This window comes from Opisthorchis viverrini (genome assembly GCF_000715545.1).
Source record: "Opisthorchis viverrini unplaced genomic scaffold opera_v5_54, whole genome shotgun sequence".
Taxonomy (NCBI): Eukaryota; Metazoa; Platyhelminthes; class Trematoda; order Opisthorchiida; family Opisthorchiidae; genus Opisthorchis; species Opisthorchis viverrini.
The window spans coordinates 252,092-279,915 of NW_008751711.1; the positions used below are offsets into that span (position 1 = coordinate 252,092).

Here is a 27,824-nt window from a genome sequence, read left to right on the forward strand (position 1 = left end):
AGATAGGTAGATAGATAGATAGATAGATAGATAGGTAGTTAGATAGATAGATAGATAGATAGATAGATGGATGAATGGATGGATGAATGGATGGAGGGATGGATGGATAGATACTACATAGAACGCGCTCAAGGAATCACTTTTTTGCGTCCACTGCTCTCCGTTTCTCTAGTTCCTCATGGCACCGGATCTTTCAAACAAGAACATAAATTTTGTTAAAATTTGTTTGCTTTCAAATCCGGATTCATTCGTACGATAAAATGGCACTTAAGCTGGGAAATACAGTTTAACGTATGGAAGCCATTAGGGGACTAACGTCGCCTCTTAGATCAACCAGACCAAAACGTTGAACCCTTGTGTGCAAAGTGGTGGCTTCTTGAATCAGTTTGAAAAAAGCGCCGCGTAGGCAAATGATAAAATTTTGAAAAAAGATGTTTGAAACTGGCGTCCAATGGCAGTTTTTAAACTACCAGGCTGGATACCCAAATGGAAGAACGAAACGGGTTTCATTGTCCTATCGTTGAAATGACCTCTCATTCAAACGAGAAAAAAAAAGAAAAAACGGGAATCAAATCTCCAGCTGGGGAGCTTATCTGTAATTTACGATAAAAAAATCAATCGGTTACATCGTGGTCAATCCAGCAAAACGGTGTTTGCCAGATTCTTTTAACCTCTATTCATGCTTCATTTTCCTGAACTTCACATCCTAAAATTCTCTTCACTCCGACGTAAATACGTTGCTCTCGAAACTTACCCTTTGTTCTACCTTTTTGTTAAAAATCTTTGAGGTTTCGTTCAACTCACTGTTACTGGGATTGCCTGAGCCTCTCTGTAAAATTTGGTTCATAGAAACCAAACAGTCCAACTGCATTGGGACCGCAACTGGTTCAGCTGACTGCATCAAACCTTTTGCGCGCTGAATGAACTAAACGAGGTGATTCTGCGGACAAATTACTGCCCGCGTTTCTTGAAGAAAGCTCTCATCCTGAAATGCCTTGGTAATACCGACAGCTGAAGACCTTTGCTGCCGGTTGAGTTGGCGGGCTCCTGAGGTCATAACATCAGTGACCGCATACACTACTTCAAAGACATGTAGTACGGCAAATGAGTAAGGAATCTGTCTGCTGTCTGTCGCTCCGAGTGCTTTTCTGCTAATGATGAGTAACTGATCTCCAAGTACAGTGCTTCGATACCAGCAGACATCGCGCTCTTCTTGTAGAAACACACACTTCGTGTCCCAGAAGTGAAACTGCCAAGAATAAAAAAATAAGAGAGCATTCAGTCCGTTGTCTCCTCACTTCTACTACTGTGAAGTGATGTGCTTCTTTAGAGCTTTCTCATTTGAGCACGCACTCCTTGGGCGGTGCCCGTAGTTCTGGGACCCGATCCATCCATCGGTTCTTCTGTCTGTTTGCATTTATTGTGTCCCGAGATGGGACCTTTCAAAGCAACCTTGGATAGAACTATTTAAACGGCATCCAAAGGCCCTCTGGACCGTTTTCTACATCCAGTACTATCACGTTTAGGCCATCAGTTATGTGTGCAAAGGACAGCGCTTTGTGCGTTTCGATGAATTCCGGTGCATAAATCCTCGAGTATCAGTTTCGTGAGACAGAGTGTCACTGGATCGACTCCCCAAAACAGCAGTGACCATAGTTTGGAGTATGCAGTACCATGTGTAGGTCGAATAGGTTTCAACCCTGTTAACAAATCCGACATACTCTTCTAGAAGACACCTATCGCACGACGTTGTTTAGGACCGAGTCTTCCGAGAAGCGCGGATTCTCCAAGAGCAGGTTTTTGTGGGCGGTTTGTTGGTACCAAGTGAGGAATTCCTTCACCGCCAGCTTGAGTGAATCCCCTGAGAGTTAGATAGGTATCCGGGAATCATGTGGGCGAACAGAAGGATGTAAGTGGAACGACGACGTATCAATCGACCTTTACATTCAGTCATTCAAAACTCGACTACTAGCGAAAAATCCATGTTAGTTGTACCACCTGTCAGATTAGTGTTTGGGAATGAACTAACTATCCCCGTCTCCTTAGCAATTCATGTTAGCTCCACACAGTTTTCCTCAGAGTACTGTTGACGAGAGGTTTTAACGCGTCAGGTGCTTGCTGCCACCAGGTGCAGTTGTAGCTACCCAGGTACCCACACACTTGACTGTTCAGCTAACAGTCGCTCACTGGATCACGAGACTTGTCTTTTTTCACTAATAGAAGTTTTAGTATGGTTGACGATGGTGGGTTGCAACACGTATAAAAATAAATACAATGCGTAACGGGAGCAAGTCAATAAAGGAAGTTATCGTATGTGAGAGTCCCTTGGTGAAATTCCGGTGGGAACGTGTTTTTCTCCGCAGTGCGACCGCCACAAGTATTCCATAGTTGTCCAGGTACTTGTGGAGAGGTTAACTTCCTGCTCCTTGCGCGCGTGAGTCTCTGTGTGCTGTGTCCGGTTTCCTTATATGTAGGTACGTTTGCGTGTACGTGGGTATGTTAGCACATGAGTTGTCGCTACGCTCACTAGACGATGCAATCAATCGATGCCCGATGAGTCACCTTGATGTGACGTGTTTGTATGAAAAAAGACAAGCCTCGCGATCCAGTGAGCGACTGTGAGCTGAACAGTCAAGTGTGTGATTGATGGGGTAGCCACAACTACTCCCCCTCTAGCGAAAGAGAGGTGGATACCTCGTGCTGCAGACTTTTTGCACAGAATGTATCCTCTGAGGGGGACTGCATGTTGGGGGGTAAGTGCAATGCACGTTTCTTGGTATGACAATATTTCAGTAGACAATCACTCAGATGGTAATTTTCGAAGTACGTGACCTGGTATCGGTTCGAATGAAGCTATCTTTCACCTAGATATCAGTGACATACTTTTTAAAAACAACCTACGTGGTAATAAAGTGCATCATTCTCAAATGTCCTTGATTTCAGATGCCACAAATATTGCCAGGCCCGATTGAATTTGATCCTTGACTCTATGATGAGCAACGCTGAGCACCCTTTGTTAGCCGAACCAATGAACCGATACGACTTTCGTTTGCGAAGGCGGCGTCGGAGAAAAGTGGACCTTGGCAAGTTGGACAGCAAACCCGGTGATCTCGATCAATACAAATTGTTGTACAGCCCAGAACTATTGATCACAATCCGGTTGAATCGACTACTTATGCAATCATTGGAAGTTGCAGAGGTCCTGATGGAGGGACTCAAAGGGGTGAGTAGTCTTCTTGAACATTTCAGCATTTCGATCCTGATTGTTAGTAGTGTGGAGCACCAGTGATTCGAAAGCGCAGCAGTTGTCAGTTTGGGAGAGTCTGTACAACTCAGCTAACATGAAATGACATTCTTTTGAAAGCATGGTACAGTCGACTCCAAAGTCATTCGCTTGGATCCAGAAATCGTTTTTTTCAAACAGACTGCCCGTGGATAACTTTCAAATCGTTCAGCTGATGCACCCTATCGGCGCCTAGCTGCCATGCCACCCAAAGGAAGCACAAGGGCTGGGATACTGCCAGGTTGCCCAAGCCAATACAGGGAAGTCGAGAAACACGGAGCTTCCAGTCAGTAAATTCGCACTCTAAACACTTGGTCCATCTCGCCCGCAGCTACCCTAAACAAGTTTGACGGAATATCAGGGACTGCGCCTACCAGATAAGCTCCAGGGATGGTGAAACCGGTCGTGGGCTGTCGAAGAGTTTTCAGCAACCTTATGAGTAGTGTATTACGTCTATATCTGGGTACTGTCTAAGTGTGAGCCGATCCCACTGCCAATCAGCCGCACTTGGCCGGCCGGTTAACTGTTCAGGGCCACTAGCAGGGAGATCACAGGTCCGAAACTCCCGACTGGAGTTCCATGGGATGTGCACTCCTGAAGAATCACAGAAAGTCTGAAGCAACTGTACAGTGTCTCCATGATCATCAGTAAAGCTTGGCTTCAGTTTCAGAAAGAAGTCTTTGTTTGAAAAAAACCGGAGAAGTTATCACTTCGGGGAGTAATAACTACCAGTGAATGAGTTGTACTTCTGCGCCACTGCACAGGAATCCTGTTGAACTGTCCAGGAGCGCAGTGTGAAATTGCATTCTTGAGGTCCGAGAACTTCAAACTTGAAGACTCTGACATGCTTTGTTTCAGCAACAGCGACCGAAAGGGTGCCTTCCACTGGATAGCTAAGTGGCCAGACAGCCAAAGACCGGGGTTCGAACCCAACGCCAGCATATCGACCGCTAGGTTTGGGCAACCTGCCTCAACCCCCTTGCTTTCTCTGGGTGACATGTTTGATAGGCACCGAAAGGGGTGTTACAGCTGACCGATGACACCTACGTGTGTCAACTTCCCGACCAAGGTCCTGTGTCCTATTCCCCTTTCGGGATGTGCTGAAGGCACATTATGAGTACATCTCAACTGGAAATGATGGGAAGTGACTGCAGTCACAAAAAACACTCTTGTCATGTTTAGTTACCCGATGATTACAGAGGTTTGTGCTTTAAACGGCTTTTGCCGTCGTTACACGTGGAAAAACTATAACTCACTTCAACTTTTCACATTATCGAATTTAGCTACCCCCTGATAGAGCAGTAAGACACTACTGACAAGTAGTTATCAGCACACACACATTTTTCTGTTGGTTTTCACCATTTGAAGTGATTTTTCTAGGGTTTTGCTATCGATGCTCGTGTTTGTTTTTCCCGGTCAAACGACGACGCGTAGACGCCCGATTCGTCAAGTCAATTGGCCATTCCATGTGCACACAAGCAAACAAACAATGTGGGACCGGAACAGTTAGGTTATGTGAGTTGTCCGAACCCACAAGGGAATTTACGACAATATTCGGTGACTTCACTTTTCAACACCAGGCGTGGGCACGCTGGCGTAGGCCTCGTGGTCCCCAGTTGTACGAATGTATCATCTCGTTTTGTGTTTGTATGTCTCCACACTGTTCGAACTGCCCGGGTGTGTGTGTGTGTGTGTGTGTGTGTGCGCCTGACGTGGAGAGCTTAATCCGGGGCAATTTAGGCAGTTCGTCTAGTCGACTATTTGATGAAGTGCACAGGAGGAACGTAAATGAACCGGCGGCTGCCGAAACGCTGGACCCATTCTTAACCACTGCGTGTGTGTCTTGCTTGGCATGCCAGATAAATCATTATTGCTTCCAGTGTGCATTATATATATAGAGATGTGGCGGGCGTTGCTGTTGTAGTCCGAAAACACGCATGGGCGTACGTGTGTGTGTGTGTGTGTGTGTGTGTGTGTGTGTGAACGGTCACGTATCGGTTCACTTGGCCCGTGGGTACTTTCCGTCCACAGAAGAACGAACCGGGCCGGTGGAATATAGCATAGTTAGGGGAGGGCAGGTGTTTTGCGATTATGTCACCCGATCACACACACACACACACACACAGGTGAACCCCTGATCAAGCCTCGTTCAATCCAATTAGACAGGAAATTCACAAATTAACAGCTGGACTGATCTAGGTCTGTTTGAAAACAAACGTGGTCATTCGTTTGCGGTCTTTGTTCCCTGATCATTTATTCGCCCTGTGGATGTCTTTGCTAGTGATTGTGTGGAACAAGACTCTTTTGGCCGGTTTATAATCTGTTTTTGTTCGCTTTCTTTTCCGACAAACTCTCATCTACTTGGTCATTCGTCTGAATGTTCATTCCGAATCAGTTGGAGTTTCGGAAAAACCAAGTTTTTAAAAACCTCATAGGTAACTGAAGTTGTGAGACAGGCGGAAAGTCATATTTCTTGACTGTTCGGGATTTCGGATTCGTCAGTGTGAACAGTCGTCAGTGAAGCTCTTTTCACCGGTAGATGCCTGTTCGAGTACAAACCGACTGGTCTGTGCTGAGTGAAGCAGTCTACTCTAAGAGAAAAGTGCTTCGGATGAAAAAGGTATCGCTGTTGAATGGAAACGAAAATCTGGAGTGAGAATGCCTTACTGGTTCTGAGACGCATCGAACTCAAGCCCTAAGTTGAAAAGCTACGTAATGGCGACTTTCTGTAAACAGAGTTTCTGTCGAAGGACTAGTAACCGCCGTTTTCGGAGTAAATGAAGTCCCTTGGGTTTTTTGGACGGTGGGTACTTTGCTTCCGTCTACCTTTTGCATAAATGTCAGTTGAATGATATCCTGTAAGATCACTTCAACTGGAGATATATGGTACCAGCATTTCTGGAAGATAGAGTTACAAAAGAAGGGTGGCAGATTTGGTTGGAATGTGCGCTGATATGCAAGACGATCATAGGAATATTAAGATAAGATAATGTAACCCCGGGAGAAATCCAAAACTCAAACATGGAGCATATGCGTAAGCATGCACACCCTTGTCACGTCGCTGAAATGCTAGATCCAGGTTTTCTGGGTGCATTTAACAGGCAGGAAACGCCGCACCCAGAAAAACGAATGAGTTAGGTCTTTCATGAGTTGTAACAAATATATAATATGTCAGAGGTATAACTTGTCACTAGGACTAGTTGTTTGACCGTGGAAGAGATCAAAATCCACTACTCATAAGGTTGCTGAAAATCCGTCGACATGTTTCGGATATGTGTCGAAACCGAGAGATTCACCTGGGTTCCAGGTGAGTCTCTCAAAAAACCAAATTAGCTTGCAAATTAGTGTACATTCGCGAACTTCGTACAATTTGGTTTCAAGTGGAACAAAAGGTTGACGGAACCCCGGGAACTGCGCCTACCTGATGAGCCCCAAAACGGGCGAAACCGGTGGTGGGCTGTCGACGGATTTTCAGCAACCTACTGAGTAGCACATTACAAAGATATAAGAAAATGTCGTATCATCCTTCCGGGCAGGCGCCTGAAAGGAATTGGGTAACTCAGGTACGGTGGATAACCTCCCCGGAGTCACCAAATGAAGAATCAGTTGCGTGGTGTCACAGTAATTAAGTAGCCGCGTCTAAATATGAGGCAGTTCCTTTCTCCTGATTTGAGTGTCAATGCTGATGGGACCTGTGGCGTTTGAACGAGGTTCTCACACCATACCGGGTGGTGGAATTCGGTAAGCATCCAATCGTCAACAGAATAGAACTGGCAACCGTGTGGAGGGCGGTTTTCGATCAGCCGAGTCGACACGAAGCAGTTATCGACAAGATGGTCTGGGTCTAAAAGTACAGACAGAATCCAAGCGAAGTAAGATCCAGATAACCACTCCCAATCCCAAACCATTTATCTCGGCACCCCCTGACGAACACAGGCGAACGAAATCTGTGAATGACCTTTGAGAGGAATATTCCATCGAGGTGTCCTAGGCCATCAAATCCGTTTCACCATGGAGACAACTTCTCTCAACCAATCTATCGTAAATGTGAGTCATTCTCACTAACCAACAAACAGGAATATCAGACTGACACCCAGCAGTGATCAAGTCGACTAGTCAAGAGAAATCTCACCGACTGGTTCCCTGACTGCCTTAAAACCTAATCAACCTACTTACTTACTCACATGGCCAGACGAAGCTTTTGTGTCAAAATCTACCTACTGTTTACCAAACCCCTCGGAAACGAGCTTCTTATATCTTTATTCATGGTATTACAACCATAATATTCGCTGCAACAGGTGGGGTGAATGCTGATATGAAAACAGTTGGCGTTTCAAAGAAGTCGACGATAAAATTTTGTGTAGTGAGTTGAGAGCTTTCATCAGCAACCTCAAAACAAAACGCTGCGTTTAAACAAATGATTGGACGGGTGATGTAGGACAACCGGTAGTCGGCTTGCTCCTTGTTGTACACGCTGGAGTGAAGTTGTAAATCGTACTTTAATGAGGTTTGGCCTCAACAAAGTACAACGAGAGTCGGGCCAACCGGACGGATTTAGGGGAGTTCGGCTCATTAAAGCTTCTTTCATGCCTGGGAAACGCTGCCAGCGGTTCTAGGGATGGTGGTACCCTATCTCTGTAGAATAAAGAACAATCATTGTCCAATAATCGTCGTAAAAGTAAAAACACAAACCAAGGCCGTTGGGATTTGCGGTAACGGCCCAATCTGACCTGGAATAGTACAGTTTACTCTGCCACTCATTTCAGAGTATACTCCGCCGCGATGAACGTGTGGCTTGTGGTAGACTACGGTTTGAAAAATCGGCCGAGAATAACCTTCTGGTTCGTGTTTTTGTGGTCATCGAGGATGTTCCACAAGATACGTACGTATGAAACAATCAGCGGTGCACATTTCAGAAGATCTCTCAGCAAAGGATGAGTCATCAAGTTTTTGGTGAACGCGCGTGGACACCACTGGCTAACGGATGAGTCATCCAGTTTTTGGTGAACGCACATGGACATCAGTGCCTCTGGCCCATCTAATGCACTATTCCCCTAACGTGAACAGGCTTCGGTTGGTTCATCGAGCGACTTTTCAGTCTCAAAACTCCGTGCCGCTTGTGAGGTATTCTGTCTCTCGCCGTGGCGTCACGTAGGGTCTTTGAAGCCTTACGTCTGGAGTTAAGCCCAATAGAAGGCCTCGAAACACTAAAAACGGTCACTTGGCGAAATTCTGGAGCAGAGACATTATAGACGGTATCTTGTACACTCCTTGCTGACAGTTTATTGTGCAGATTGCATTCAGTTTACCCCTAAATCAAGCGCTGCCTCATCTCCAACATCAGGACAATGTAGCCTAAAGGTCGTTCATCTAAGATAACCTTTGAACAAATGAATGTAAGTCAAAAGTGTCAGGTGAAGTGAATGGAGGACGTTCCTGGCAGTCTTCGACGGAGAGTCAAAGGTTCGCTCCAGTTATCTGGTAGTTTTGTTCGTACACCTTAACGTGCACACCTTTTTTTTAACTCATTATGGGCATGTAGCGTACTATTTCGGTTCTTTGTAAACGATATTTAAGCAGTCCTCCAGCTTTGGTTTGAATATCCGAGTTAGGGTGATCTCGCTTGATGATGTTGTTTTTTTTTTCAGACAATATTGGCAGTGAGATAACTCACTTTTACTTTCGCACCACTGAAACAACCGACATTATCGTGTTTAATTTCACACTACTTGTAGTGGTTTGAGTAACCACGAATTTATTTATCCTCATTTCAGTTCAACGCGGCTCAAGGGACGTGCGCCTACAAACTGATGCGAATGCATCACTGTGCTCTGTGCGCTGGAAAGACGCTAACACGCCCTTGTCCAGAACTTTGTCTATCAACTTTGTCTAACTGCCTGAAACCTTTGAGCCAACTTGATGCTCCATGGAACCGATTCATTGGTATGTGTACTTCATTGTATGTATAGATCTACAGTGCTTGAAAAGAGCTTTAACGGAAAGTTTGTTCCATTAGACGTTTCCGAGAGAAAGGCGAATCACCATATACCATCATATAGATTCATTCAGAGCCCAGGTTACACCTTTCTAGAATAAACTGAAATTTCTCATGTTGGTTAAGCCAGCGTGAAATGTCGTTTCTCCATAAAGAGTAAGTGGTCCTTTGATGAAAACTGAATCACGCAGTCCAAAAACAATTTATCACCACTGGAGACAACATACTCTTCAACGAAGGTTTTACCAAAAACAGTTTGCCATTCGTTACTAATTGTACGTCAACTTGCGATAAAATCAAAGGGTTCAGCTGTTTTTTAGGAGCTAAAATACACACCTCACACAAAGTAAATCGATGTGGAAATCTATCTCACGCCTTGTTGATCACCACAAACCGCGTTTCTGATTGGCCATCAGGGCCGTCTGGATCTTGCATCATCTCAAGGCGGGAATGGCATCGTGGTAGAAAGCTGTGCTCATCGCTAGTCTAATCTCTGATCAATGACCTTAAGTGCTTTACAGAGAAGGACCGAGTGTACTTTTAATCCACCTTTGGCAGCGACCCAAATACCAGCATTATGGGAATTGATCGCGTCAAAGTAATCAGGGAAAATAGCGGGACTTACATTGGGAAGCTCTTGCCTCAGTAAACCTCAGGGGCGTGATCCAACAACGAAATTTAAAAAAATTAGAACTGGCAACGAAAATCGGTAAACTGGACCAAGTGTATCTGAGAATATTCACACTGAATTTGTCTCATGGTTCATGGTAGACTGTTGAAGAATACCTTGGTTGAAATCGATAGAGGGCGCAACAGTCACACCACTCTCGTTTGAACGGCAGTGTTCCTGTTCTGGCGTAATTATTCCGGTGAGTCCACACCAAAGTCAATCGATCGTCACAACCAGGACGGTCGTCGTTCGATAAGTCGCACACACCAATCACATCGCTCAAGTGTGAACACGTTGGACTTTTCAGACGTGAAAATTCAGATGCGTCCAACGTGCGTTGGTGGAGTAGTGGTTACACGCTCGCCTCGCATGTCAGATGGCCGGGGTTCAAATCCCGGCACAGCCATTAAATATGCACTGCTGATGAGCTCTATTAAGAGCGAGACTCGAGTCCAGTGCTTCCCTTTGGTGTGAACTCTCCGAAATAATTACGCCAGAACAGGAACACGGCAGTTCAAACGAGAGTGGTGTGGCTATGAGCAAAATACCTACCCCGCAAAGCCTCAAAATTGGAACAACAGTCGTTCAGTAATCAAACCAAGTTCTAAGTGGCGCTCCACTCTTATTACCAGTCACAATCAGCTGGTAACCGTGCATTTGTTTCAATTGAACATCCAGTTCCACCCACTGCAGTCGCTCGGTCATGCGCTACGCATCCCAAGACAGCGTCTACCGGAACCTGTGTTGTTCTGCATGCCAGCTTCAGGGTGACCGAAACCGCGAGGTGGACAGTTTGACTTGGCAGAAAGGCGTGAAAGGGAAAAAGAGGACTTTGGGGTCAAACATCTTCCAGGATTGGGTCTCCGTTACGCCTCCTGCACTTGGCCAGAAGCATTGCAACAAACTGTGTCTGATTTCAGCAGCGTTTTTGTTGTCAGTTTCTTTCCAGGTTGTCCGACTGGGGGCTTGGGTGTGTGAGCACCTTGAAATGCTTGCGATAGGTCAGCAGGCCAGGTCGTCGACATCAAACACTTTCTTCGTCTTCTCAGTAAATGGCCTCAACTATTGAATAGACTTTGTGGTTTTACGGCAGTGGAGTATCGGTGTGAACACAGATGTTTCTGTCTCTGATAATGATACTGATGACGATGATAGTGATGAGGATGAAGATAGTCTCAAAGTAACCTTGATCTCAGGAGCCATGGGTTGAGCTCGGTTGTGTGTAATATATTGATTAGATGTCTGGTGGTCAACAATTTGGATCGATATTCAATTAACGTTAATCTAAGGTCAGCTGACATTATAATTCGTTTCATGGGCCCGTGCCGTTTTTCTCTTGTCTCAGGCTCCTATCAACGATGCAGCTTCTGCAGATAAAAATAACGTTGTCATTGCAGTTTCTCTTAAATCGGAGTCAGTCGCGAAGCTCCGTCGTGATTGGGAACAAGAGACTTTCTAAAACGATTGATCAGACATGAACCAATTACAGACACTATACCCGTAGGGATGAGATCGATTTCAGTTCCTTTTTGTGGTGTCATTTTAACTTGTAAACTGAGAAAATAGGCGCTCCTGTTTAGACAGTACGTACGTCTGGAGATTGGGCCAATTTAAATTGCCTTTTATTGCAATGAGTAGACTGGATAGCGCGATATTTGAACAGAGAGTTGTAATGTATATCACCTTAAAATTAGCCAAGGGCTGTTCCTTTCTGTTCCGTTTCATAAAGTTTGATCTCTGGCCGATTGAGATTCTGTAGAGTGCACTATCATAAGAAGTGGACAAAGGTAGAACTGTCCGTTATATCAAGACTCTACGAATACCAACCCCAACGCATGGGCTGAGTGGTGATCTAATCAACTGGGTTAAGTACAATAAGGAGGTTGTCAGACGAAATACCAGGTAACCCCATCACAATCTTACGATCCTGTGGCTCTATTTTTCAGTTTCAAGTGTCTTACTCCAGTTGATTTGAGTAATATCTTTAAAAATTCCCAAAATTATTTGCTAACGATCATTCATCTCAAACTGCCGAGGTTGATGTGATTGTGAGGAATTCGGTTGCGGGAGAAGACTCATAAGGTTGCTTAGGACTCTTCGGCAAATACACTATGATGTTTGACTATGCCTCTATTTGCCTCCATTTAGAGCGAAATTGGCGCACAGTTGAGAACATGTTTAGAAGCGGAACTGAATTGATGAGATACACTCATTTGGAAGTTAAACTTCATATTGACATCAAGAAATACACTCATTTGCAAATCAATTTGGTTTTCGAGAAGAGTTTTCAACAACCTTGTGAGTAGTTCCCTTTATGTTCATATCGACATCATTCTCGTTCGAACAGTCGCCCTCCTGTCCTGGTGTCATTATTCTGGTGAGTCCACACCAAAGGGGCGAAGCACTGAACTCGAGATTAGTCCCCTATTAGGGCCCATCAGCAGTGTATCTCCAATGGCCATACCGGGATTTGAACATCGGATATCCGACATGCGAGGCAAGCGTGTTAGCACTACTCCACCAAAGCATGCTTGACGCATCTGAGTTTTCTACGTATGAACGGGCGAACCTGTTCACGCTTGAGCGATGTGTGTAGGAGCAATACATATTCCGCAAACCCTGCAAGAGTTAAGTTGTTGTCAACCAACGACCCAACCAAATATATTCCTCCGATATTCTTCCAGAAAAGGCCACCTTACATCTCAGTTGGCAAGCTATTTGAGATAAAGCTATATATATTCTGACAGCAACCTTATGCGCAGTGTGCCATATCCGAAGAAATGTACATTGATACCTCCCAACTGAAACACTCGGTTTGATAAACCCTAAACGAAAGTTTCCGAGATTAGTCTCCCTCAGTATTTTACAAACTCAAGACTACACGCTTCAGGATCGATCATAAATAGCTGTTCTTCCTTAATGACAGTTATATGGTTCCCATAGAATCTGAGATTTCCCAGTTGTGAATTCTCTTGGTTGCTTCTTGAGTCATCAAACACTTTGTAATTTTAGATGCTATCAAACTCGTGGCCCAAACGTTCCTGCAGAAACCACAACTTGGTCTTATGGTTCAGTTCAAACAACTGCCGAAACGACTGATTGGCTACTTTCGACACCTGCTGAAGACACACAAGCAATGGGTTAGTGCTCTCAGCTACAGCTGTTGTCATTTTACGAAGTTTACTGTGTTGTGGAAGTACGGTATTTGAGATAACAACAAACTACTTGCTTTTTGAAGAGTAGAACAAAATTAAAGAAAGTTTCGTCGACTCAGGTGGCCCGCGTCGTTTTGCCGTTCATTTCGTTTGGGTCACACAGAAGCTGAGGCCAAGAAATTTCCACACGAAGAAAAGAATCCCTTCGACTTTGGACATTGAAAGTCTGCCAAAGATTTAGGTACATCACCATCCACACCACAGCGACTCAAATACAAAGCTGGCTTTTCCTTGCTAACGAACATTGAGTGGAAATGTCCGAATTTAACTTACTTTTGCCTAGGTGGTGAGTAGTATTCAACCAATAAGTAAATCAGCAAATCATAACCGAGATGCAACCATCTGCCAGTGAGTGAGCGGTAATCCCTAAAATATGTAGTATGGAGTTTCTTCATGGTCAGCCACTCGAAGATTTGCACTCAGGTTACTCGGGTTTGAGCAGTCTTCATTCTATCCTGGAGCCACTACTCTGATGGTTTCGCACCAAACAGAGGGACCTAACTCGAGTTTCGCTTGGCTTAAAACTCACCACTACCACATATCCCTGTTTGTGCCGGGGTTCGAATTCCGAACATCTAAATTGCAAGGTAAACGTGTTATCACTACTCGGCCAGCGAACGCTGGATGCGTCTGAGCGTCTTATGTCCGTAGTTCGAACCATATCACGGGCGAATATATGCATTGTTGATGAACTCTAATAAAGGCGAGGCTCAATCCCAGTTCTCCCTCCCTTGGTGGAGACTCACCAGAATACTTGCGCCAGGAAATGTTGGAGGTTTTTCAAGCGATAGTCTTGCGAATTTCAAAACTCTGGCAACCTCCTACAACCAGGGCTAATGCAATCTACACGGGACCACAAAGCGAAATGAACACTTAAAATTGTGGCGGACTTGTGCCGCACGGAGATGAAGCCGGATTCAGTTTAATCTTTCGTCAAAAGCCACCTTAGTGTGCGACCAAGTCTATTTTGCTGACTCCATCAACCTTATAAGTAGTATAATTCCCGTATATTCTTCCTCTTCCTTCTTTGGAGATGAGAATGTTGATGGAACCATTGAACAAATCACTTATAGAATACAGAAGTACTATCCATTTAGCCAGAATTCAGACAGTGCTACAAGTGGGAAGTTTGCTCATACAGAGTTGTCAAGGGGGCAAGGCCTCTAAAGTAACCGCTCCAACCCAGACCAATAAAAGTACGCGTCTCATGTGCGACGGGACTGGTTGCTACCGGATTGGATTTTGTGCCAACAAAAATATTTTGTTCCCAGGCTTCCGTGGCTCTGCCCTCTTCCACACAAATATTTCTGCACTCATGAGCACTCATACAAACAGCTCCTTCTGGCGTGCTCGCAGCACATGATCAGTTCGTTGCTACTTTAAACCAGCCATGTAAACAGTCAACAGCCTCATGCTCTTTTTTAAGCCTGTCACCTTCATTAATGCAAGATGTGTGACTCCACAATTATTCAAAACAGAATGTCATCATACCGTACGTTCATCACACTGTGCATATCCGGCATCTATATGGCCATATAAAATGATACATCGTTTCGTAAAACTTTGGTCACAAGCGGACGGGTTCAAAACGTGCTTCCAAAAGCACAGAGGTAATAGACTACTCATAAGGTTGCTGAAAATTCTTCGACAGTGCACGACCGGTTTCCCCCTTCTTGAGGCTCATCAGGTAAGCGCAGTCCCCGGATTTCAGTCAGCCTTATTTTTCAGGTGAGTCATTTGTGAAAATCAAATTGATTTGTTACAATCAGTTCAAGGAGAAAATAAAGTTGACGGGAACTCGGGGACTGCACCCACTTGATGAGATTCAAGAAGGGCGAAACCGGCCGTGGGCTGTCGAAGAGCCCTCAACAAGCTTGCGAGTATTGCATTACGTCTAGATATGTATTGCGATATCCCGAACAACGTACCAACTGAAACATGAGGGGACCCGGTGCAGCACATTCAGTTATTTGAAAACACCACAAACGAGAGATTCAGCGTGGCTCCAGGCGAGTCTCTCGCAAAACCGAATTTGTTTGCAACTGAGTGAATTTCGCTAGCTTGCCAAGTGATTTCTTTCTACCAGGATTCAGCAAAAAACGTTCTCTCTCGGCAAGGCTACTCGCTGTAAAAAAGTAAACCTACAACCTGTACTAAATTTTCTCAACTTGTCTCTTTTGAATGTTTTTTACTGTGTAAGTAATCGGTATCTCGGGCTGTGTGGTATTTGTCAGCTGGTTATCCTTGCGTTTCATGACAGTACTACTATCATTATTATTAGTAGTAACACCATTATTTCCACCATAGCTGCAACCTCAGTGTTCGGGGACAACAAAACTGTTGGAGTTGTTCGAAATGGGAGGGCCAATCAGTTACGAGGAAGAAGCGCCAAGCTCCAGTGAAATGAACATCCTTCGCTCACATCAGGCGATCATGAAGGACATGGTGTTAAAGGTGAGTTTTCTCGAACTTCAATTCGAACTATTGCTGCAGTGAGCCAACATAGCAAGTTGATGAATGATAAGTGCTTAAAAGTTTGAAATTAAACAGGCATAGTATCGCGACCAATTCAGTCGTTTCACAAATTAGCCCGGAGGTTAGCGAGACAAAACAAGACTTTGTTTGTTCGTGTGTCCCTCAGTCTGTTTGCCTTAGAGTTTATCGTTCGCACTGATTGCCTGTTTGACCGCCTGAATATTTACCCTCATTTCTGTCTTCTGTCTGTCTGTCTGTCTGTCTGTCTGTCTGTCTGTCTGTCTGTCTGTCTGTCTGTCTGTCTGTCTGTCTGTCTGTCTGTCTGTCTGTCTGTCTGTCTGTCTGTCTGTCTGTCTGTCTGTCTGTCTGTCTGTCTGTCTGTCTGTCTGTCTGTCTGTCTGTCTGTCTGTCTGTCTGTCTGTCTGTCTGTCTGTCTGTCTGTCTGTCTGTCTGTCTGTCTGTCTGTCTGTCTGTCTGTCTGTCTGTCTGTCTGTCTGTCTGTCTGTCTGTCTGTCTGTCTGTCTGTCTGTCTGTCTGTCTGTCTGTCTGTCTGTCTGTCTGTCTGTCTGTCTGTCTGTCTGTCTGTCTGTCTGTCTGTCTGTCTGTCTGTCTGTCTGTCTGTCTGTCTGTCTGTCTGTCTGTCTGTCTGTCTGTCTGTCTGTCTGTCTGTCTGTCTGTCTGTCTGTCTGTCTGTCTGTCTGTCTGTCTGTCTGTCTGTCTGTCTGTCTGTCTGTCTGTCTGTCTGTCTGTCTGTCTGTCTGTCTGTCTGTCTGTCTGTCTGTCTGTCTGTCTGTCTGTCTGTCTGTCTGTCTGTCTGTCTGTCTGTCTGTCTGTCTGTCTGTCTGTCTGTCTGTCTGTCTGTCTGTCTGTCTGTCTGTCTGTCTGTCTGTCTGTCTGTCTGTCTGTCTGTCTGTCTGTCTGTCTGTCTGTCTGTCTGTCTGTCTGTCTGTCTGTCTGTCTGTCTGTCTGTCTGTCTGTCTGTCTGTCTGTCTGTCTGTCTGTCTGTCTGTCTGTCTGTCTGTCTGTCTGTCTGTCTGTCTGTCTGTCTGTCTGTCTGTCTGTCTGTCTGTCTGTCTGTCTGTCTGTCTGTCTGTCTGTCTGTCTGTCTGTCTGTCTGTCTGTCTGTCTGTCTGTCTGTCTGTCTGTCTGTCTGTCTGTCTGTCTGTCTGTCTGTCTGTCTGTCTGTCTGTCTGTCTGTCTGTCTGTCTGTCTGTCTGTCTGTCTGTCTGTCTGTCTGTCTGTCTGTCTGTCTGTCTGTCTGTCTGTCTGTCTGTCTGTCTGTCTGTCTGTCTGTCTGTCTGTCTGTCTGTCTGTCTGTCTGTCTGTCTGTCTGTCTGTCTGTCTGTCTGTCTGTCTGTCTGTCTGTCTGTCTGTCTGTCTGTCTGTCTGTCTGTCTGTCTGTCTGTCTGTCTGTCTGTCTGTCTGTCTGTCTGTCTGTCTGTCTGTCTGTCTGTCTGTCTGTCTGTCTGTCTGTCTGTCTGTCTGTCTGTCTGTCTGTCTGTCTGTCTGTCTGTCTGTCTGTCTGTCTGTCTGTCTGTCTGTCTGTCTGTCTGTCTGTCTGTCTGTCTGTCTGTCTGTCTGTCTGTCTGTCTGTCTGTCTGTCTGTCTGTCTGTCTGTCTGTCTGTCTGTCTGTCTGTCTGTCTGTCTGTCTGTCTGTCTGTCTGTCTGTCTGTCTGTCTGTCTGTCTGTCTGTCTGTCTGTCTGTCTGTCTGTCTGTCTGTCTGTCTGTCTGTCTGTCTGTCTGTCTGTCTGTCTGTCTGTCTGTCTGTCTGTCTGTCTGTCTGTCTGTCTGTCTGTCTGTCTGTCTGTCTGTCTGTCTGTCTGTCTTCTTCGGATTTGTGGTCATGGCTGCCTGCTAAGCATCCCTCACAACACAATGGGACTGGACAAGTTTCGGCCTCCACGCTGGCTGACGATGATCACCCGAAGACAAGGCCAAAACTTTTCTCTCCTAGGGCCTGAATTACAACTGCTAGGAGACGCTGCCTTGAGGCACTAGTGTGCACGTCTCCTCGGTCTTGCACGAAGTCAGGTGACTGCCGCAGCACTGTTTCGAGATGAACGCATCCATTTGCGAATGTAGAGCGTTATACGAACCTCGACCATCCTAGTCGCGGCGTTTGCACTTTATAGTTAAGGTATGAATAGCCAAACAGTGAGATTTTTGAATTTTAATCGTAAAAGACCAACTGTACACACAAACATCAATCGGTCTTTATCAGAAACAGTTAAAAGCTAGTTGAAGCCCAAGAAATTGAACCCCCAGTTTACCGACATCAATCGGCTTTGCAAATCACAGAATACTAAAAAACCGCTTAGAGAGATGATGAAATTCCGGGCACCGATCTTAACTAATTCAGTTTTCCTCAAGATCCTTTTTCACTTCCCCAGATGGAACAACTGTCAAACATATGGTCGAGTGCCAGTTCATCAATTTGCAACGAGTCCCCACATCTGGTACCAACATCGAAGATGCCTGACCAATGTTGGAACGGAACAGCGCAAGCAAGGTTTGTCAAAAACTGGGGATTTCATATGTACCTGAGATTGATTCTGTGACCCTGTTGAATCCTTCAGACACGGTAAAGGGAGTGGAAATGAGGTGAAATTTTCGATTCAATGCAAAACTGAGTGGACCCAAACACTTCACTCGCAAAATTTGATTACTATGACCACAGTTGACTTGATCGAAGGCTAATTTTCACCGCGCTGGGGTGAAAATTGGGTCACATTCATTCTTCAAGCTCATTTTTGGTGTTGTGCTCAATGCGATCAATAAATTCTAAATAGCTACACCCTATCCGGACGTTCAAAATTTTGAACGGGTTTCAACAAGTCCCCGGACACCTCTGGAATACGCAAGGCTTTCTTAGTGGCAAGAATCTTGCAATGTTTGTTCAAATAACCGAAACAGGTTGGGAGAAGCCTGGACAGATTTGTTGTAAAGTTTAAAGGTCAGATCTGTAATGTTTCCCTATGTGAACAGCCTTCATCAGTGAGTCAAGCGGTTGCGATGGGCTGACAAAATGCCTAACTGAGCCAGGTGAGTGACTGGTGCAGCGGAAAATTGACAAGACACGGAATGTAACTAAAGTGAATAAACTGTAAACAGTTGTCAGTGCATTTTTATCGACCCGTTAGGACGGTGCTCAAGAAGCCGGGAGAAATCAGGGCAAACCTGTTTGAATAAACCCGGCGATTAATGCTGATGGAAGCATCTAGATTTAAAGTGAGCCGATTTCGAATATGACCGCCTGGAGAGTTCAGGGACTTGTTTAATTTTGGGGTTTTGCAGGATAGGTATTTTGTTCATAACCACACGACTCTCGTTTGAACGGTCGTGCTCCTGTTCTGGCGTAATTATTCCGGTGAGTCCACACCAAAGAGAAACACTGGACTCGAGTTTCGCTCTTATTAGAGCTCATCAGCAGTCAATCGATCGTCACAACCGTGCCGGGATTTGAACCCCGGCCATCTGACATGCGAGGCGAGCGTGTAACCACTACTCCACCAACGCACGTTGGACGCATCTGAATTTTCACGTCTAAACAGGTGAACGTGTTCACACTTGAGCGATGTGATTGGTGTGTGCGACTCATCGAACGACGACCCAGTAACTGTCCTGGTTGTGACGATCGATTGACTGCTGATGAGCTCTAATAAGAGCGAAACTCGAGTCCAGTGTTTCTCTTTGGTGTGGACTCACCGGAATAATTACTCCAGAACAGGAACGCGGCCGTTCAGGCGAGAGTGCTGTGGCTATGAACTTGTTTAATTGTATCTTCAGTCAGAACACACGGAGGTTGAAGACCTTCATTCATCATCAACATCTTCGGCTTTAAAAACCTCGGCTAGAGCAGATACAGCTTTGTCCATCGATGACTTGGCTGTGTGTGGAGTGGGTAGACGCGCACTTGGTGCGGTAGATGATAGAATTGGAGAGTAAATACAGGGGCATTAGTGTACTCTTTTTTGAAGAGATCAAGAGATGAGCTATGCAGTAAGGCAACTCCTTGGATGCATGAGCGCGCGACTAAGATAGGTCTGATAATGCCCCCCTAAACATCGATGTGTCCATCTCAGTGTGCCCATCCAAGGAGATGGCAACGACAAGCTTAGCTACTTTTTCTGGTAATAGCTTTTATACTTTGTTGCAAGCCACTGCTTGCCTTATCTGGGTCGTGCGAAAAGGGCCCCACGAGTAAGTAGCCAAGTCAGTGTGATCTCATCTATCGTAAGCGAGTTATTTCTTCCAAAAACCACCAGCCGCACCTCAGCATTGTTGTTCCGACGTTCTCACTAGAATCGACCAATATTCCGAAAAAATCGCTGCCCAAGTACTGAAAGGTTTTGAGAACCGTTAGCTTGTAGTGGCCAGGTTCCTGACTAGTGACCATATAGAACACACTGCGGCATTGTTGACAACCAGATGAGCCGTTGTCAGGTCGGCGCTTTTAGTAACGAAAGTTCACAACAACTGCTGTCGTCCCCCCACTTCGGATGGAAATATCGTCACTGGCCAGACCAACGGGTTCGTTTGTTGGCCGCGATTCAACCACAGTCGAGACTAGATGACATACACTGGCGAACAAATGGCATTACGTTCTGGCAAGATGAGTTCTCACTCCTTGAGTTCACCAAGCGGCTCCGTGGTTGCTCAAGTAACCTCTCACAGAAATCTTGAATTAGCTGTAGTGAACAACTTCACGTACAACGCAATGGGCCGCGGTAAATCAAGCAATTATTTGTTTTCCAAACTGTAGATAATGCAGCCGTACACGCTGCGTATTTTACACAATCACAGTTGTCACATTCGTTTGCTGCTTTCCATGTTCATTATCTCCGCCTTAGAATCACTGATACCGAGTTGATCGTGTGTTGTTTTGGACTATCCAGCAATTGAATTCGAAGATGACAGGGTGGTCGCAAGGAAAAATTTAAGTCAAAGCATACTAACACAACCTAAAGAACGAATTAACAGCGATAGACTGCATTTTCAAGTAGGCTATGTGCGAAGCTTAATTTAGCCGTCACTTAGCTAAGCAATTAGTATGAATATCTTTATAATGTACTACTCATAAGGTTGCTGAAAATCCGTCGACAGCCCACGACCGGCTTCGCCCTTTTTGAGGCTCATCAGTTAGGCGCAGTCCCCGGGGTTTCCGTCAACCTTATGTTCTACTTGAAAAAAAACATCACAAACGAGAGATTCAGCTGGGTTTCAGGTAAGTCTCTCGAAAAACCAAATTAGTTTGCAAACGAGTGTATATTCGACAATTTGTTCGCAAGCATTTTACTACCAGTTGAAATGACGTCATCACTGTGTGGAGGTTGGAGTGAGTGATTGTTGCAGATCGACCTTGTCCGACCATTGGTCGTTTGTGCGGACATTACTATTGGCTTACTGGTTCAACACCCTTCTGATTGGTGGATGTTCGTGTGTGATCGAGACTCGACCACTTCTGTCTCCCAAAGTTACATCTGCTTGTTTGCTTTCAACCAGAGTCTGGAGCTGCGCCAGTGTTACGATTGTTTTGGCGGTCCCTTGCACGAAAGTGGTGGGTAAACAGAGGATTGCTTTCTGTGCAGAAACTCACACTTAAATTTCTAAACAGCACAAATGCTCATTGACTGACTAGGTCACTGTCATCCTTTATTGAGGGCTCAACTGCATCGTGTTTGCTAGAATCAGTGGTCACAAATGCCGCAGTTTGGATAGTAAGCACTTGTCCCATTNTAACGGTCGACTCTAAGTTCCTCAGCAGGAAAGTGAAAACCTTTCGTTCCTCCTAATCAGCTGACGAATGGAATACATAAATGACTTTGTTAAAGTCGTTTAAAAGCAACCTTGGCTTTAAAAAAGAAAACTGAAGTCTTTTAAACAAATGGCTAATTCCGGTTGGTACTTCACTAGTAAATTGGGATTTTGCTGACCAACCAACAGTGCCCAATCAAAAATCAAGGTCTTACATGAATTAGGTCTGGACCGCCGAAATTTAAGGTGCTTGAGCATCCGGCCATAGCGGTTAGTTTGCGATAAAGTTGGACAAAATGTGGCAGCATTCACTTCTCAAGGACGGAATTCACATGATAACTTGTTCACCGACTTTTCGAGTGACGGCTTCTCAGGTGGAAGCTTTACTCGTTGTGTGGAGCAGTCTTCCTCTTGGCTACTCGCAGATTGTTGAGGATATAAAATTTGAAAATTTCTGTCGAGATTTTGGCCTGCTTCTGGAGTCATTTTGTGACGAAAAACCAAGTATTGCCATATCCCCTCTTAGTGCGGCGCCTGAAATTGCAAACCCATCTTTGCAATCACTCAAACAAGCATATAAAACGTACTACTGCTGAGCAGATTAGTAGATAATTTAAATACACAAACTATTTACCAGCGTTTTCCTCCGAACAACAGGTTCTCTGCAAATGCTTGTGAATTCTGTGATACCTCCGAAACTGTCGATCCCAGTTGGCGAAGGAGTCCCGATCATCCACGCGCTGCTGACTCATGGGGCGCCTCAAATGATGCGGACAACCATGGAAGGAAACAACGTACTTCATCATTAGTTGAGAACCAGCAACAGTTTGCAACCAATCCGTTTGGGTACCCCGGTCCTGTTCGATTCCCTCCAGCCCTTCATGAGTCTGCCACGGAGGTTCGTCCTTGTTAGATGATTCGTTCATTTCTATTATCCTTATGAATGCTATCCATTCATCCTCATAAACGACTGACGGCGTTTGTACAGTGGATCTTCCATCCATTAGTTTCCTTCTGCTCTGTGAACAGCATGTTCTGAACAGTCAGGTGCATTTATTTAAGGTGTTCTTGGACAAAAAAGTATATGAGTGGTTAGTCTGATATGTTGACGATTATCTTGAAAAGCTAGATGAACTGTAGCTGAAGAACCTGGTTTGCCTTCCAATCGGAATTATGTTCCAATGAGACTCTTGTAAGTGGCTACTGATAGTATCCGTCAAGAACGCCCAACTCAGCAGGTTGCACGTTGCAGAGATCCTCGTACTTGAAGTAACAGTAACCCTACTATTCCACGCTGGAATCACCAATTAACGGTGCCCGAACTAAGTAAACCAAGTGGGTGGCATGCCTTCGGAACGTGTCCCTTAGCTGGATGTTGACAGCAACCACGGTATCTCAAAGAGTATGTCTCTGACGCATCGCTTCATGCGCGATGACATGTGAAGAACAAGCTGCAAGAAGAACCCAATGATTCACATTTTTGATGGTACGGATCATAACCATTTACAATAAACTAAATGTGGTCAATTTGAGTTGGACATATAACTACTCGTCTGGGTAGCTTCGAGGATGACGTTTCCTGTATACCTGCGTTTACTGAAGGACAAAGGTGGGAAAAAGCCATAGGGGGTGGATATATTTCTTCTGGACACACATTTATGGGTTGAAAACAGCAGTGAAAATAGCATCAACTGTCAGCAGAATTTGTAATCAATGAAGCGATCATGTGGTATTGATTCCGTCGGAGACCTCTCGGCTATACCGTTCTTTGATCATAATGCGTGTCATGACAACGTGCATCCCAAAAAAGACTCCTTCACTTTCGTTCCAAATATCTATGGAACAGAAGTGGAATCATCAATCATTGTCGATTGAAAATCAATATCTTTAAGCAGACAAACAAGAGAACTATGCTTGAAAGCAACAAGAATTCATGACCGACTACTTTATGAGTTTCATGACCTGGGTTGTGTCACTTGGAGAGGAAGACACCTGGGCGAAATTTATATATTGTTTCATGGAGCCCGATAATTCCTATAGACGTGGAAAAAAATCGGTATCCTAGGTTTCAGACATTCAACTAGCTGCATGGAACTGCAACCTGGAGTAAACTCAAACAAAATGTGAGCTGGACCTCTGCCCGCTAATTTCGAATCTACTCTCCGATACCATTCGCAACAGATATTGTCGCAGTCTTGTATGGTCTACCACTGACCCCATCCGGTCGGTTTCTAAGCTCGAGGCGTCTAAGGATAACTAGAAATTTGTTCTTACTCGTATGCTTACCTTGAGACATTCAAAACCATCAACAAGGTTACTGATAATCCCTGAAGAACGGAACCCTAAATTTGCCATTCTATATCGATCTGTTCAAATCCTAGACAGGGACAATTGAGAATGCCTCATTGAGTACCGAGCTAAATTGTATGTAGGGACGATTGAACAAGCACCCGTCAGATGGGTTCTCAATCTCTAAATGAACTATATATCTGCCAGGAAGCCGAAAAATAGTGTGTGCCTGCTTCATTCTTAGTGGGAATCACGAGGCTCCTGTGGGGAGTTTCGAACCGGTGACCTACCAGCCAGCGGTCTGAACACTTACTCGTTTGACCACGAACGGTTGAACGTTAGTGTGATCAAATCGCACTTTAATAGGATGTGGTGCCACTCGCCTCCTCCATGTCACGTGATCATGTATTTGGGCTTCACAAGCGATGACTTCTCATATCGAAGCTTCACTCGTCTTATAAAATTAGTCTTTCAATGAGCTACTAATAGACTATATATTACAGGACAAAGTTTCACTTGAAAATTCTCAAATCTCCTCACACCACAATCAGAATCAAACGCGCGATCTCGTGCGAATGGAACGACTGCAATACAAGTGGGATCAATGGATTTCAGACAACGGGTTCTTTGTTCACAAACTTCCTGAGCGCAGTTCGAACATACAGAGTTCCCTTACCCCAGCATCGTTGACTTACTGATAGGCGGAATCCAGCACCAAAGTCACTGCAGTTCAGCGCTAGGCGCTGGTAAGTTCAAGAACCCTAAGACGCATGCGATTGGCCAGAAGATCGGATCAATTACCGGACCAGGATCAGGGCGAGATCTGATTGGCCGAATGTGTAGACCCAACAGCCAATCGTGATTCAGTATCTGTCTAATGCCAGTTGCCAACGCCGCGTCCAGAATGCGTGGAAATTTCCACCTCATACACTTCAAAAATACGTCATGTTTTACATGACTTTGTGCGTCCTTGGTGCTTCTTTTGCTGAAAACGTTAGCTTGGGAGGTTCGGACGGAGCATTGAGTTGAGGTATTAACGTTATTACACTCAATAAGTTCACATAGAGCATCTAAAAAAAACTTGGAAAATGTTATGTTGGTGAGTGTATAGCACGAATTATTTACTGGAGTTTATGCGAGAACACACTTCTCATCAGAAAGGTGAAGTGAATCACACAGAAACGTTGGAATATATGTCATCCGGCTTAAATGTACAAGAGTAGATCTTACCTCTCAGGTCAGTACTGGCAAGGGTGTGGATAATCACTCCTAACTCCTTTTAATTTTTTCTAAAAATATATCTGGAGCAACCTATAATATTTCAAAACCCCCTGCCTTTTATCCTAGCATGAGCTATCTACACATCGAGCAAACGAAATCCTAGTCCGGGCGTCAAGAGATCTGCAGTGGTCCACAGAATCTCTCCTGAATGAAATTCAGACTTATTACACAATCAAACATCGTCTGTTTCAAACGAATCCCGAACAGGCTCCCAGTTCAATCACGGGGATTGCAGATAACGGCCAAACTGAGACTTGGGTCCAGTTGCCGAAGGATGAGTGGAATAAAAACGGCCCCATGCAATACGGTAAGACATCATCTGATTTACACGGACAGCAAAAGAGACTTTCGAAGTTCTCTTACTTCAACGTCTTTGAGCATGAAAAGCATACTCTCTTGGTCGAAAAATCAACAGTTGTATGGCATTTTAAATAAAAAACTGCACTCCAAATAAAGGTATTGAAGGTTCACAGTGAATTTTAATTTCCCTATGAACCAGAGTCGCTAAACCATTGTTTGGTATTTATGCAACACTCTACTCTTTCTGACCTCAAGTCCTTGTTCGCTCGGTGGCCAGACACTCGAAATCATGGGGACTGTTGTTTGCCTTGCTTAGGTACGTAACAATTTTGACAAGTTACTAGCAAATAACGAGTAGTTTAACAATATTTTAGGAACAAATTGTTTAAATAATCAGTCAGCTCGGGCGGATCCCTGATTGGTCGTTTACTCAAAAGAACGAGTTTTTCCGGCCATTCGAGGCTTTTCCTGGTTGTTTTTATCTTTGGCTTGGGCTCCAAAAAGGGAAAAGTAGGCAGTTTATCTAAGAACGTGGGCTTCTATGGTAACCTTGCCGTAAATGTGGCGAACCGGAAAACTTCAAATTAGGGGGCCTGGAACATAGAAAAGTGTTCGTTATGTACTCTGATCGTTTGTTTCAAGCCAAGCTGTCGAAAATTTTTGCTCCGTGCTGAATAGCTGAGTTGTTTTGTTTGAGGTCATGCCGTAGGGTAAAGCGAGGTGCTCGCGTCTGCTTTATTCGGTGAGAAATCAATGTTCCCCTTTCGCCCCCTGTGAGACGATCCAACCTCTGACCGGCTCCGTTTCTGAAACGAGTGGACTAAATTTACCCGCGGCAACTAAAAATTTATCTTCTCAAAATATTCTTTCCATTGTCTTATGCTTCGGAATACATCAGGTTGGCAGTCGTTCAGTGAAACACGCGAGTTGAATACACTACTTGCCAACTGGTCTATTTCCGTAGCCTTTTTGATCAGCGTTTTACACAGCGTTGATTCCGTGTGAATTCACGTGAGTTTTTGTAGCAGGGCACATGTTGTTTTCGGCAGCGAGGAGCCTAAATCTCCTCGTTCAGATGACTGACAGTCAAATGGCCCAGCGAAGTTTGCTTGTGCGGTGGGAAGGGGTTGGGGAGGGACATCGGTGGACGCCGAACTGCGCGGGCAAATGAGCTGAACCGACGCATGCTGCAGTCCATTTCAAGGTTCCTGATTTACGACCACATGTGTTATCAGACTGCATTCAGGGAGGCAGCCGCATGTCAGAAACCAGATATTTCTGGATGAGCTTCCAATCACTATGGTCATGAACTGTTTGTGTGCGTTTTTAGTGATCAGGGTAGATCGCCTCCTTAAAGAAGCTGTTTTAGAAACGACTGTTTAGCTCTCTCTATCATAAAAAAACCCGAAACTATGAGGGAGGTTGCCACAGTAGTTATGCACTGAAGATAAATGATCGTCGGACATTGCTTACCGGACCAAAGAGTGGGACATTTACGCAGTCCTTCATCACGCCTGCCAAGTTTTGAGGATCCTCTGTCCTAGCTGAACATCAAGTGGTACGCACGCCTGTGCTCGAGGTAGCTTGGCTGCTACAGGATAAGACGGCTGACTGGAAGGTCTGTGATTCGAACCCAATCCTTGCGTCTCGAGTGAGGATATCTGGACCTATCAGTGTAGATTGAACACTATCCTCAAAAGAACTGATTCACAGTGTCGTGAGCCGTCTTATCTTAGGACTTGAGTTGGACCTTTGGGAATTTAGCTGAAATGACGTTAGATGCATAAAACTGTCCGAGAGACGGATACGAATGCGTTTGTGAGCAACTGTTTTCAGTTCAGGTTGGGCTGCTTTACTACACATCATATGAAACCCATGTGGTATTTTTAGGAGATTAGTCTACCGATTTATAAATGAGTTTTCGCTTTTCAGCTCCTTCAAAGCTGTCTGGGACCAACGCGGATACTGATGATATGAGCAACTCTCTCGGAATGCTGGCCTACGGGTCAATGCTGGGATGGAATACGTATGGCGTACAACACCAAATGAGTCCTGGAACACCCTCTGGGAAACAGAACACTGGTCGAGGGTTGACTGTTGAAACGATGACGCGAGGCCAGCATAATAATTCATTTAGTGTAAGTCGTGAATGATGTTGCTTGTCTGATCAATAAAGCCGAATGCGCCATCGCGTACCCGGTGTGACTGCACTCCAGTCATGGTCGCCAGATTCCAATAACCTGTCTAATATACAACTTTTCCGGAGGGATGGTCAGCCGATCGGTTTTTAAATCAATTAAAATGAAGTAGCGTCATCATACTAGCTGAATCCGCGACCAGGAAATCAACATGTGGTCTTAGTGTTTATTATAACTTTGACTTTCAAGTACAAAGGCAAAGTGAATCGCGGTAACCACTCGGTATCTATGACCAGTCTCTTCACAAAACGCCTTTGGTCTGCTTAATGCCTAATCTGAACAAGAAATCACTCATTTTAGCGGAATTCCCAAGCTTAAAAGACCGATAATTAACGATGGATTTGAACAGTGGCTCATTATTT

The 27,824-nt window shown here is 44.9% G+C and overlaps 1 protein-coding gene across 1 annotated transcript in view; it reads left to right on the forward strand.

The window, feature by feature from the left end:
- The window catches only part of T265_03712 (hypothetical protein), a gene marked incomplete at both ends in the record, with an annotated part of 133,301 nt that overhangs the window by 100,755 nt on the left and 4,722 nt on the right, over positions 1 to 27,824 (forward strand). Inside the window, 8 exons of the mRNA XM_009168259.1 lie at positions 2,944 to 3,223; positions 9,058 to 9,226; positions 12,961 to 13,088; positions 15,471 to 15,617; positions 18,031 to 18,149; positions 22,052 to 22,292; positions 25,031 to 25,271; positions 27,197 to 27,402. Of these exons, the coding sequence (XP_009166523.1) occupies positions 2,944 to 3,223; positions 9,058 to 9,226; positions 12,961 to 13,088; positions 15,471 to 15,617; positions 18,031 to 18,149; positions 22,052 to 22,292; positions 25,031 to 25,271; positions 27,197 to 27,402 (1,531 nt within the window). The remainder of the gene's footprint in view (positions 1 to 2,943; positions 3,224 to 9,057; positions 9,227 to 12,960; positions 13,089 to 15,470; positions 15,618 to 18,030; positions 18,150 to 22,051; positions 22,293 to 25,030; positions 25,272 to 27,196; positions 27,403 to 27,824) is intronic.